Here is a 13813-nt window from a genome sequence, read left to right as displayed (position 1 = left end):
CTCCACTATTTTGGATGATAAGGCAAAAGCAAAGAAGTAGATTCACTACCTGAACCTTTACTGAATTGTGTGTCTCTCTCATAGGATTTGAAAATATGTCTACTAAATTTTTTTATAAAACAAGCATTTTCAGCATGGTTATGTTCATACTAATTGTGAAATTATTGTCTCCACTCTGAGGACATCAATTTCTTAATATGAGATCTTAATACAAGGTAGTAGAACCAAACTACATAGGTTGGTGTGGAAATAGCATGATTTAATTTGGATGAGAATGCTACACCTCTATACAATTCCATACAAATGTTCCTGTAATTGTTTTGGTATCATTTTATCAATATAAATTTCTCTGGATACAGTTGCAGGTGAGTCAATTTACTTGAACAGTTCTGGAATACCTCTTTTTCTCGTTATGGGAAAATTGAAAGGAGTAGCAGTCTTACTATTAAGACAATGAAATGATATAAATCCAGCCCTTCTGTTTCATCTTTTACAACCAGGGATTTCCGGACGCGAGCGATGGCTGCTGACAACTGCACTGGGGTCACTGACTTCATATTCCGGGGCCTCCCTGGCAGACAGGACATACAGCAGGGGCTCTTTGTGCTCTTCCTGCTGGTTTATGGCATAACCGTGGTTGCCAACCTGGGGATGATCCTGCTGGTCAAGGTGGACCCCAGACTCCACTCGCCCATGTACTATTTCCTGAGCAATCTGTCCTTCTGTGATGTCTGCTACTCCTCCACTGTCTCTCCCAAGATGCTGGCTGATTTCTTATCTGAGCAGAAGAGGATTCCACATAACTTATGCGCCATTCAAATGTATTTCCTTTGTGCCTTTGCAGATGTGGAATGTCTCCTGTTGGCGGTCATGGCTTATGACCGTTATGTAGCCATTTACAACCCACTTCTTTATATAGTGGCCATGCCCAGGAGACTCTGTATCCAGCTCGTGGCCTTTGTGTACATGGGAGGGTTGGTTGACTCGGCAATCCACACCTGTTGTACATTTCAATTGTCGTTCTGCAACTGCAACATCATCAACCACTTTTTCTGTGACATCCCACCCTTGCTAGCCCTCTCTTCCTCAGACACCTCCATCAATGAGATCCTTTTGTTCATTTTCAGTAGCTGTGTTGTGGGGCTCAGCATCATTACTGTCCTCCTCTCTTACGTGTACATCGTAAGTGCCATCCTGAGAATGAAGTCAGCAGAGGGCAGACTTAAAGCCTTCTCTACGTGTGCCTCCCACTTAACCGCAGTGGCCATATTCCACGGCACACTGCTGTTCATGTATTTCCGACCCAGCACCAGTTACTCCATGGACATGGACAAAGTGGCCTCTGTTTTCTACACAGTTGATATCCCTATGCTGAACCCGCTGATCTACAGCTTGAGGAATAAAGATGTGAAAGATGCCCTGAAAAAAATTATCAGTACTAAATTATGTTCTGTGTGAAATGAGTTATTCCAGCCAAAAGTGTTTTTTAAAGGTTATGAGATCTGAAGTTCAGGCCCTTTGACACAGGTTCCTGTAGTCTCACCAATACATCTTCTGGATACTTTCTATTACTTATCATTGTGCCTAAGTTGAGTGTAGGGAGCAGTCACTTTTGATCTTAACCTCCTCTCAATATATGAAGAGAGGTGATATGTCCATGTCGCTGTTTTCGAACAGGGTCGTTTTATACCTGCTTTCCTTATTAATGGATAAGTCCCAGTGTTTTTTCATTGCCAGGACTCCCCACGTTTCTGACATTATAATTCAACTTATTCTCCCAAGGTACAATATTTTTTCATGAACAATGGGTTTATTAAATCAGAATGGTTTGAGTGTCTAAAATTATGTTTGTATATATCCTTCTTATGCACTAGTATCCCTGTATAAATGATCCATCATAACACCTAGAAATATACCCATAGTAAATAAGTAAATAAGAATAAATAAAAACACTGTTGCCAGAACTCATTTTCAATGGCATTTTCATTGCACATTAGAAATGCACCCCTTAAGAATTTATTTTAAAGAAACACCTGGCTATGAAATAATGTATGTTTAATTTTACCCAAAAGCAGAATATTTATGATATAATAAGTTCTATGTGAATCAACTCCCATTTGTAGAGGGGATTGAATAAATTAACATTCATTCAATAGAGAGGAATGCATTCCCTTTAACCATTATATATATATATATACACACACACATATATATGTATAGCATTTTTATTCTGACATCATTATTTTTTTAAAATTAGAAATCCAATAGTATGGACAATAAAATTAAGTTTACCATAAGTAGTGTTATTTTGGTCACTTTTATTTTGTGAATATGTATACAGTGGGAGAGGGCTGGTACATGAATGTCTGTGTAAAAATGTGTGGGTAAATGCATGTGTATCTGTTTTGTAAATTATGGAAAGGAAACCAATTGCCTGTATAGGGATCCAGGACTGGAAGTAAGGAGTGTTCATTGACTGGAGTGATTTTACTATCATCAAATAGTCTAATATGAGGCAGTGAGAGAGAGAGAAAACAAAGTTTCAACATTGCTACTAAGTAATAGTCATTTTCAATGATAACTAGCTTAGAGTTAGTCCTAAAATGTGTTTTATCAAGTTGTCTTAAGGGATAAAGTAAATAACTAAAAAATGTGTGGGTGTGTTCATTTGTCACATCTCATTCACAAGGGTAGATTAATGGATGAAAGAAGCAGCCAGATTCCCTTGGTTCACATGTCACCTCTGTACACCACTAGAAAGTGGCACTTTGAACAACTTACATACTTTTTCAATGCCTCAGTTACTTATCTGTAAAATGGGGAGAATATAGCATCCACATCATTAATTGTTAGATGATTAACTGAGTAAATGTTTATAATAGTGCCTACAGCATATTGAGCTCTATATAAATGTTAATTATATATATTTATATAATATTTCACATTAATAAAAATGCATATTGCATAATAAGGTGGTAAGAAGCAAGGATGTTGGGAAAGCAAAAACACAAAATCAAAAACATTTTCTCAGGTGCAGTTTAGTAAGTTGATATCCTTTGTATCATTGCAAAATGTATTTCATTAACATATTTTTTGCTGTACCTTATTTATTATATTATTATTTTTACTGGATGGTAATAAATATAACATGCTTTGACCTGGAAATATCAAAGTGTATTAAAGAATGTGTTGACAACTAACCAGTGGCATAAGTGAATCATCTGCTTTAGGGTGATGGGTGATACAAGACGAGTGAATTTTTAGTCACATTGTAGCATTTCCTTTTCTGTAAAATGAGCTACTTGGTTTAGAAGTCATGCCGTGTGAAAGAACATGATAATGAATAAAGAATTCTGTAAATCCATGGATAGAGATTTTGATAAAAGAATCTTGGACAAGAAAGATAAATCCCTATCAAGAACAACTCACTCTTCTAGTGAGAACAAAACACTGTTTCATGATGGGAGAAGTCCATGCCATCAATCTGTGACTGGCCTCCCAGATCCTCAGGGAAAGCGCCTTTTAGTTTCAATGTTTGACCCACTGTGCAGGCGTGGCGCTGGAGCGTGGCCGTGACGACAGCCCTGGTGGGCGAGAGCCCACGTGGCTGGATCCATGCATTCTCCAGTCCTGCTGCCAGGGTTCGTTTGAACTTATTGAAAAAGTTGGAAATCTATCCTTCATTTTTAATTCTCTCAATGGTTTAGGCAAGATTGTTATTACTCATTTGTCAATTCTGTGGACTAATTTCCTATTGAAACTTTCAAAGCTCTCTTCAACTGGGGTTTTGTTATGTCTGTTCTATTTTTAATAAAAGCTTAATGGAGGTAAGAATAGAATTAGCAATAGAATTAGCAAGATGGGGAGAGCCAAGGGAGATCTTGCATAAGGTAAGAGCAAACTGAAGAAAATCATGAAAATACAAGGAACTACATAACATAAATAGAGAATGGTGAATGGCCTTTCTTTGGACTGGCATATAAGGTACATAGAAGATATTAGTAAGAGAGGAAATACTGCCTGATAATTTTCAAATATGTATCCATTTTTTAAATGTAAAGTATATTTCATATTACCAGAATTTTCACTAGGAGGCACAGGTTGATTCCAGTTGCCTATGTCTGAATCAGCCCATCATACTTTACTTCCCAGATTCCTTCATAGTCTTTCAGTACTAGATATATTCTCTCAGTCATCTAGACCAGTTGTTTCTGATCCAGAAATGAAGCACCAGAGAATTTTGAAGGTGTTCTGAGAAATCAAAGACTTAGAGCTAGTTGGTCAAAGAACTGAGTCTAGAAAGGGACTTCCATTCTTCTCATAGGGTCAGTTTAGAGAATGACATGAGATCATCTGAAGAATGTGAAACTACTAGCTAATAGAAGATTCCAGTTTGTTTTCCTTCTGCTAACTTTCTGCTGTCCCTCTTTGGTTCTGCCCTCACCACAATGAAAACAATGAACAGATCCATCAGCCTCCAAAATTTTGTTGTGTTCCTTTTCCACTCCACATATTGCACCCACTGATAGACATTTGTTTCTATAGATTAGTTTGCATTTTATATAATTTGTATAAAAGGAATCTTACAGTTTATACTCTCCCATAAGCGGCTCCTTCTACTAACCATAATTATTTTGAGATTCATGCATGATGTTTCATGTTTTAATAGTTAATTCCTTATTTATATGATTACATTTATATTATATAATTTATATTTATGTAATTTATATTATTCCAGTGTAATGATACATCACAGTCTGTGTAATCATTCACCTGTTGATGGATATTTTAGCTGTTTTCAGTTTTTTTGACAATTACAAATAAAACTCCTATAAGTGATTATATAAGTTATCACAGGAACATGTGGTTTAAATTATTTAAGATAAATACTCAGGAAAGAAATCGAAAGGAAAGGAGCGACACACAGCAGCAATTCACTGGAGAATTCCGCTTTATTAGGGAAAGGTGCTGGTTTATATAGGAAGGGGCATGGGGTGGTTGTGGTGTCACTTCTACGGGGCTGGTTGCTATTGGCTAGGTGCTGGGATTAGGGGGGCGAGGGGTGATTGGGATTTAGGTGGCGTAAGCGGGAATCGAGGACCCAGAAGAGAAGCAGGAGGTTCGCTATCTTATGGGTGGGGCCCTTCATTCCCCCCTTTCTCCTCTATGGGGTTGTGGACATTGCTTTCTCTCTGACTGCTTCCTGCTGAACGGGGGCGGAGAAGGGAGTGAGGGCTTGAGGACTGGGAGGAAAGGGTTGATAGGACTCCCCACAGTAAGGACGAGTAGATGTGGACTTCTTCAGGTTGGAAATCAATGAAGGTTCCCTGTAACCATAGGTCGAGGACTTGTTGATTCCAATGGTGCCAAGAGGATACGGGTGCCAGAAGCCAGGCGTCTGCGGCCATCGTTTCCAGGAACAGTTTCCAGCAGAGAGAGGGGTCTGTCTCAGCGTGTGGTGAGGAGGTTACGTGAGGGTGAGGGATCTTCTGTGGCTAAAAGCTGGTAGTTCTTGAGTAAAAGCTGGTTGAAAGTTTGATTAGAGATTTTACCAACTTGGGATTTGATAAACTTTATAGGGCAAGAAGAGACAGGTGAGGAGAATGATTATTATAGGGCCTGCAATGGGCCAAAGCCACATAAGGAAGGGGTTTCTTAGTATTGAAGAGAATGGGTTGGAGGAGTAATACTGTGGGTACCGGGAGTTACCCATGTAGTGAATGGCGCAAGACCAGTAGGGACATCCCCTGCAGGTGTCTGGCCATCGCCTGCAACAGGCTTGTTTTTGGTCATAGAGGAAGCCGAGGTAGGGAGAATAAAGGTAGCTGCAAGTGAACACTTCGGTGGAGGGAGGAAAGTGGAGGTACAAAGGCTCAGAGAAGCCTTTCAGAGGGCAGTCTGATGTGGCAATGAGGGCAGTAATTTTTGTTTGATGCTGTGTGTAAGTCTGTCTGACTTTGAATCGCCATACAAAGGAGGCTGGGGTGGCGGGGAAGACAATAGGAATGAGGAAAAAAAGCGAGAGAGAGCGAGGGAGCAGTAAAGGAGGAAAAAGTCATGATTCGGGTATGGATGGCAAAGGGGGTAAATGGGATTTGGAGGAAAGAGGACAGTAAGGTCAGGAGTCTGGAGGGAGGGAGAGTCTGTAAACTTTTGTAGGTTAAGAGGTCTTTTAGGTGATGTGGGGACAGAATGGTAAGGGGCACCCCGAATGTCAGTTTATGAGCTTCCTTCTGCAAGAGCTGTCCAGCGGCTAATGCCCGTAGGCAGGGGGCCCATCCCCGAACTGTGGGGTCTAATTGCTTGGAAAGATAAGCTACTGGGGCAAAAGATGGACCATAATGTTGGCCTAGGACTCCTAGAGCTTGACTGGACCTCTCATGAATGTATAATGAGAAGAGCTTCGACAAATCAGGAAGATGGAGAGCTGGGGCTTCCACAAGGGCTACACGGAGCTTAATGAAGGAGTGTCGGGGTGAGGAGGATAATGGTTCTTCAGGGGGGCCCTTGCTGAGGTCGTATAGGGGTCTTGCCAACAGGGAGAAGTTAGGGATCCACGCTCTAAAATACCCAGCCAGGCTCAGAAAGGAAAGGATTTCTGTCTTGGTTTTGGGAACGGGCAGGTCAGAGAGGAGCCGTTTTCTGTCTAAGGTAATGGACTTTCTTTGTTGAGATAGAAGAAATCAGAGGTAAGTGACAGAAGGGGAAGAGATTTGAGCTTTGACAGGGGATACCCGGTATCCCCTGGAAGCTAGAAGGTTAAGTAGGGAGGCAGTGTCAAGTTGAGACTGTTCCCACGAGGGACTGCAGAGTAGAAGATCGTCCACATATTGTAATAAGGTGGACTCAGAGTGATCATGATGAAACTGTTTGAGGTCCTGAGCTAGGACCTGTCCAAAAATATGGGACTATCTCGGAAGCCTTGTGGAAAAACTGTCCAAGTGGGTTGTTCAGAATGTCTTGTGTATGGGTCCGTCCAGGTGAAGGCAAAAAAATCTTGGGAGGAGGGGTCCAGAGGGATAGAAAAAAAATGCATCCTTGAGATCTAGGACTGAGAAGTGGGAGGCCGAGGCAGGGATCTGCAATAAAAGGGTGTATGGATTTGGGACTGAGGGATGGATAGGGACAATGGCCATGTTGATGAGGCGAAGGTCTTGGACAAGGCGGAAAGATCCGTTGGTTTTTTTAACAGCTAATATGGGGGTATTAAACGGGGAGTGAGTGGGTCTGAGGTAATTTTTGTTTAAAAGATCTTGAATGATGGGTTGGAGGCCTATGAGGGCTGAAGTGGTCAGGGGGAATTGGGCCTGACAGATATACTGAGAGGGGTCACATAATTTGATAGAGGCAGGAGGACACAGAGCCACGGAGGGGCCTGTAATGTCCCAAACTTTGAGATTTACAGGGTGTATGAGGGCGGAACTGGAGCTTTCATTGGGTACAGGGGGGTCGTCGGCTATGAGGGCCATCAGAAAGGGAGTACTGGGGGCTGTGGGAGTGGATATAGTTATGGAAACATGGAGGAGAGAAAGGATTTCCCATCCTAGTAAGGGGATGGGACACTGGGGCATAATAAGGAAGGAGTGGGAGAAAGGTATAGGATTGTCTTGTATTGTTCATTAAAGGGGGGGGTTTAATGGGAAAATGTGTTTACCTCCTCCCCGACTATAGGAGTAATGGCAGGCTTGGTAGGGCCCCGGTATTCCCGCAAGACTGAGAAGGTGGCTCCTGTACCTAGGAGGAAGGAGATGGGGCGACCGTCTACTATTAAAGTAACCCTGGGCTCCTGTTTGGTGATGGAAATTGTTGGGCGAAAAGCCCCCGGGCCCCGTCAATCTTCTTCTGCCAGCCCCACTACGGTGGGCTTAGGTTGGGTTTTTTTTGTCCAGTCTCCCCTTCGGGTGGCTGGGCAATCAGATCCCCAGTGGCCCTTTTTGTGGCATCTGGGGTATGGGGTGGTAGGAGATCTGGGGGAGGGGCATGTCCTTTACCAATGTCCTTCTTTTCCACATTTGAAACAAGCTCCTGGGGTGGGGGGGGCTTATTTGTAGAGGAGTGCCCAGGTTGTGGTTTTATCAGCTGGGCCAACATTTGGAAATTGGCCTGATATGCCTTTTGTTTACGGCGTTCTTTCTCCTCCTCCCGGTTATGGAAGACATTAAAGGCCACTGTTAGGATCTCAGTCTATGGGGTAGCGGGGCCCTGTTCTAACTTTTTGAGTTTAGCTTTAATGTCGGGGTAGCTTTGAGCCAGGAAGTGTGTCATAAGGACATGTCTCCCGTCAGGCGTTTCTGGGTCCAGGCTGGTAACTGTGATAGGGCTTGAGTGAGTCTGTCTAAGAACTCAGAGGGAGTCTCCTCCCTCCTTTGAATTATGTCTTGGAGCTTTTGAAAATTGACTACTTTACGAGCTGCCTTTTTCAGACCTGCTATTAAGCAGCAGGCGAAGATATCTCAAGAGCAGAGACCCACGGCGGTGGGGGACTGAAGGGTTCTGGCTCAGTCTGTGGGGGAGAAACAGGTGAGGGGGGCAAAGATGGAGGAGGCTCCTGGGACTTAGAGGGGGGCTGAAAGGCTCAGGCTTGATCTGCAGGGGGGTGAGGTCGGGGAGGAGATGGTGGTGGAGGAAGGGGTAGGGTCTGTTGCAGGAGAGGAGGGGGAAGGGCGTGGACGGGAGGCTTCTGCAGGGGAGAGACGGCTTGCAGGCTTGGAGATCTTGGGGGGAGGCGGGGGTAGGAGGAGGTGGCGGCGATGAGGGAGGCAGGAGGAGGAGGCGGAAAGCTTTGGTATAGGGAATCTCCTTCCATTTTTTCAGGCGCTGGCAGTAGTTAAAGAGATCGCGAGTGATGTTAGGATCAAGAGCTCCCCCTGTGGGCCATTGGTTGTTATTGTCTAGGGGGTATGCCGGCCAATCTTGGGAGCAGTATTTACGGAGGAGTTTTGGTTTTATATCAGGCGTCAGGGAGAGGGTGGCTAGATGCTTGAGTAGGCATTCAAGAGGTGAGCTTCCAGGGAGGGATGAGGAGGCTCCCATGGCTAAAGGACAGAGAAGGAGACAAACAGATGAAGACGAACGGAGATCCTCGGACTGGGAGCAGACGGCAAGGAGACAAAGGGCGTCCCCGATGGTCCTTGGGGGTCTGCGGAAACTCGTATACGAGTCGGTTTCTTAGGAAGTGTGGGTCGTCACCCTGACTTCTCTGAGAACGCAGAGTGCCGGAGTCATGAGAAACCTAGTACTAGGAATTTTCGGTGGAAGGAATTTTCAGCGGAAGGAATGGAAGAAGGAGGGGGGGAAAGGAGAGTTCTCATCCGCAAAGGAGTCACCTCGTTTATGGCTGTTGGAGGAGGGACCTGAGGGTCCACCGCAGCCGTGAAGGCCTAAGGCAGGGAGAGTTCCCTCCTCGTCCCCGAGCGTCAGGGCCTTGCCGGACGATCACGGTCAATGGCACTGCGGTAGCTCGGGGAAGAGCGGCCCACTCCGGGGGAAAACTTACCCAAAGGCCAGAGAGGAGTGGTGAGTGTGAGGAGCCAGCGCCAGAAAAAGAGGATGAGGGCAAGCTGCTGCTGGTGTCGGGGGGAAGACGGGGCCCAGTTGGGGTGTCCCGTCTCCCGGGTTTCAGCACCAACGAAAGGAAAGGAGCGACACCCAGCAGCAATTCCCTGGAGAATTCTACTTTATTAGGGAAAGGTGCTGGGTTATATAGGAAGGGGCATGGGGTGATTGTGGTGTCACTTCTACGGGGCTGGTGGCTATTGGCTAGGTGCTGGGATTAGGGGGCAAGGGGTGATTGGGGTTCAGGTAGCGCCAGCGGGAACTGAGGACCTGGAAGAGAAGCAGGAGGTTCGCCATCTTATGGGTGGGGGCCCTTCAGAAATAGTTGGATCACAGTGCAAATATGTGTGTAACTTAAAATAAACTTTATGTTGCATCTCAAAGTAATGTAGCACATTATATGCAACAGCAGTGCAATAGAGTTTAAATTTCATAACTTCTTCCCTAATACTTGTTATCATCAGTACTTTTAATGTTAGCCCATCTAGTAGTGTATCATGGTTTCTCATTTTGGCTTTAATTCACATTTACCTAGTAACTATGATGCTAAGCATATTCTTACATGTTAATTTCTATTTACATATATTCTTCGTTGGAACATTTTTTCAAATAATATTCTCACTTTTTTGGTGCTATGTGTTTTCTTATTATTGATGAGAATATTTCATATGTTCTGGCTATACATTCTTTGTCAGCTATATGACTTGTAAATATTTTATCACTTTATCACTATACCTACCTACCTGTTATATCTAAATTAAACAGTAGTACATAATAGTAATAATAAATGACTCCTGAAAAAAATCTCTCTGATTGTATTGTGTTATCTTTTTCTATATAAACACTATCCCAAAAGTACATGATTTAAAATAATGAACATTGGACTTTATTCTGTTCTTCCTCATGCTGACTGAGATCCCACGGTATTGAGCTGGGTGTTGGGTTAGGCTGTACAGTCTCCTATAACTGACACAAGGATGACAATGGTGGAAAGATTAATTCAGCTGGGTCCCCTTCCCCTTCCATTTAGGCTCAAAGTCTGTGACATGGTTTATACAGAAGGTTACTTATATTTATGTGGCAACTCATGGCTTTCAGAGACTGTCTTCATAAATGCTGGATTCAGAAGTGATATATAATATTTCTGCCAATTTATGTTGTTCAAAGCAGTTAAAGCACAGCAAAAATTCAAAGGGAGGATAAATAGGCACTGTGTCTCTAACGAAAATGTGTAAAGATGTGTAGAACCGTCTTTAATCTACCCAACATGTCAACAGCCCATTGCAGAATAAATTTCATAGTCTACATTTTTAAACGAATTAGGCTTTTTTTCTTTTTGCTGTGCATGTACCTAATAAAGTCACTGAATGAAGCAATATTTGAACAGCACACATATAGAAAGGAGAGTGGCAGTCATTTCAATCCTTCATTCAATCAAGTCATTGTAAAAGCATTGTCAACGCTGGGAATGTTTGAAGCAGTCACATCACATCAGATCCCAAGGTGGTAGACCAAGGTTCAGAAAGTATGGAGAATATTATTGCTATCCCTTGGGAAAGACTTAGGGAGTGTAATTTCCAGTATTTTTTAAGTTGAAAAGAACTAGTAAGGATAATCTCATAATAAAATCATCTTTATAAAAAAGCATGTAACTACTTTTTTAGAGAGATCATTATCCATGTAAACATGTTTAAATGAATCATACTTGCAAATATGAGTTATCTTAATAGAAAAAAATTCCAGTATATTACTATTCTTTGTAGAGCACCTTCCACTTTTGGTAGTCTGAAATACTTAACAATAAACATTTAGAAAGCAATTACCTCTTCAAATCATTATTCCAGAGACTTCAGGGAATACCAAAAATAAACAATGATCTTGCTCCTGAGCCTGTAAGTATAGCAGAAAAATTCTTATAAGACTAAGGTAAACATAATTTTAAAAATGTACTAAGTATAGAGAATGTGTTAGAGTTGAAAAATCAATGAAATGTATGTGAACGGCATGCGGTGGGGGGATGGAAATAAGAAAATGCTTAGTGATGAAGATGCCTTGCAAAGAACATTAACAGAATGTTTATATCATCATAATAGGCAAAAAGATAAACTCAAATGTTCATCAACTGATGAATGGATCAACAGTGTGTTATCTCTAAAAATGAAACACCCTTCAGCCATAAAATGACACAAAATTCTCACATTTTCAATATGGATGAAACCTGTAAATATTATGCTGAATACAAGAAGCCTGACATACCAAAAAATAGTGTTATATGATTCAGTTGATATGAGAAGCTCAGAATTGTCAAACAGAATCAGAAAGTAGAGAAGGAGTTGCCAAAAGCTGAGAAGGAGAAGCAACCGCTAATAGATAAGGGTTCCTTGTTGGACTGATGGAAAGTGTTCCGGAATTAGTGGTGATGCTGTGCAATATTATGAATATATTAAAAACCAAAGAAGAGTGCATGTTAAAAGGGTGAATTCTGTAATATTTTTATTACATTCCAAAAACAAAAAAGACCATTGAAGACTAGCAATAGCCATAAACATAGTGGTGAAGGAGAAGGTTTCAAAGATGGAAGATACAAAGTGAACAACAGAAAGGAGCTGGATCTGATACATAGAATTTTATTGGCGTTTCATTATTTCTGCTTTGACCAGAGAAAGAGGTAATTGTGAAGCAATCATAAAAGTAATGAGCATTTTCTTCCTAACATAGATCAATTAGATGATGAGAGTGAAGTATTCATACTCATCTTTGCTCAAGTTGGTGCTCTATTCACAGGAGAACATACAGAATCAAAAATATAGTTAATGACATGCTTGCATAACACCAAAGCCCAAGGGGAGTAATTTCAGAGATTTAAGTCCCAAATGTCAGCTGATAAAATAAAATACCTCCCGCCTATTGTTCAGCTACTGAGACCTCCTCATCTCAGGTAGGTTCCCGAGTCTCCTAAATTACAGAATACAGAGGAAAACATCTTTTTGGCAAAAAGAAATTGAGATGTTTTAAATGAACACTTTTATACCTGCTTACTCAATTTAGTATTATTCTCGATTTAGTTGCCACAAATGATATTTTCTTCTCAGAACTGAAAGATAGTCACTATAATTATTAATGTCCACAAATAAAATTTAATTTTTTTAATTTTAATCAAGATTAATTGGAAAGCCTTTATTCCTATCATTCAGCAAGGGTATACATGAATTTAAACTTTTTTTGTTTGTTGTATTTCATAAGTAGCTGTGGTACTATATTATAAATAACATGTGCAAATAACTGTGTAAGTCATGTGCCATAATTACTTAGGTCTAAAAAAATATATCTGGACCCCACATTTGAATTCTTACATATCAACAAAAAAACATACACATGCAAACCTGTGACATACACATAAAGACCCATGCAAGGGAAAGAAGCCTATATATCTCACAGGCATTTATTTTCCTTCACACCACTGCCATTTTTAGTAAAAAGACACTTAAAATCCAAAAAGATGCAAATATATGTATGTGTTAGATTCTGTAGTTTTCATTTCTTATTATCACATTTCTTTGGCCAAGAGACTCCTTCTTCAGCAGCAGACGACTCCACAAATAGGTAATGAGTATTGTGGCAAAGCAATATTGTATTTCTAGAGTGAAGGTCAATAATGCATATTTCATGTCTCACCAACTATTAATGAGAACATAAACCAACGTCAGTGATACCCTTTCCCATTGTTGTTAGTCAGTGATGTGCTCATTGTTTCCAGAAATAATATTATGTCTTTTAAACCAATCACGTCTTTGAGGAACATAATAATTGTAATCATTGTTTGAGGACATGTGAATATTTTCAAACATATAAAATGCTTTGTCCTATGTTTTACAGCCTGGCATTTTGCATATTGGTGTCTCTTCTATGTTATTTTGAATACATGATGAAAGATAAATTCATCCATCTTTACTCCCCAAGATAACAAAGGTAAGGCTTACAGAAGAGCTTTAGAAAGTCACATAACCTCATGACTGACATCTAGATTTAGATCAGTTTCTCAACTGTTTATCAAGATATTTTTTATTATTGTCATACAGATTACAATGCCTCTTTAAAGAGTGATTATTGACTAAGTAATATTCTGAGTGTATTAAAATACAATTGCAGAAAGAAATTGTGTGCTGCCTTACACATATTTTGTGAATGTCCGCAATCATTAAACATTCATCTGTCATTTTTTTGATCATTTTCTCAAAAGTTTAGGCGAGAAGAAAGA

The 13813-nt window shown here is 41.1% G+C and overlaps 1 protein-coding gene across 1 annotated transcript; it reads left to right on the top strand.

Annotated features, from left to right (window-relative positions):
• Window positions 1–519: 519 nt before the first annotated feature.
• On the top strand, window positions 520–1458 carry LOC118908034 (olfactory receptor-like protein OLF2). The gene has a single exon (XM_036877096.2). The coding sequence runs from the start codon at window positions 520–522 to the stop codon at window positions 1456–1458; it is 939 nt and encodes a 312-aa protein (XP_036732991.2).
• Window positions 1459–13813: the final 12355 nt, after the last annotated feature.

This window comes from Manis pentadactyla, chromosome 9 (genome assembly GCF_030020395.1).
Source record: "Manis pentadactyla isolate mManPen7 chromosome 9, mManPen7.hap1, whole genome shotgun sequence".
NCBI classification, from domain to species: domain Eukaryota; kingdom Metazoa; phylum Chordata; class Mammalia; order Pholidota; family Manidae; genus Manis; species Manis pentadactyla.
The sequence above is the reverse complement of the archived record's forward strand: the minus strand, read 5'-3'. Positions and strand labels throughout refer to the sequence as shown.

Bases quoted from the DNA above. Each gene is read 5' to 3' on its own strand.
- LOC118908034 (XM_036877096.2), top strand. From the start codon at position 520: ATGGCTGCTGACAACTGCACTGGGGTCACTGACTTCATATTCCGGGGC.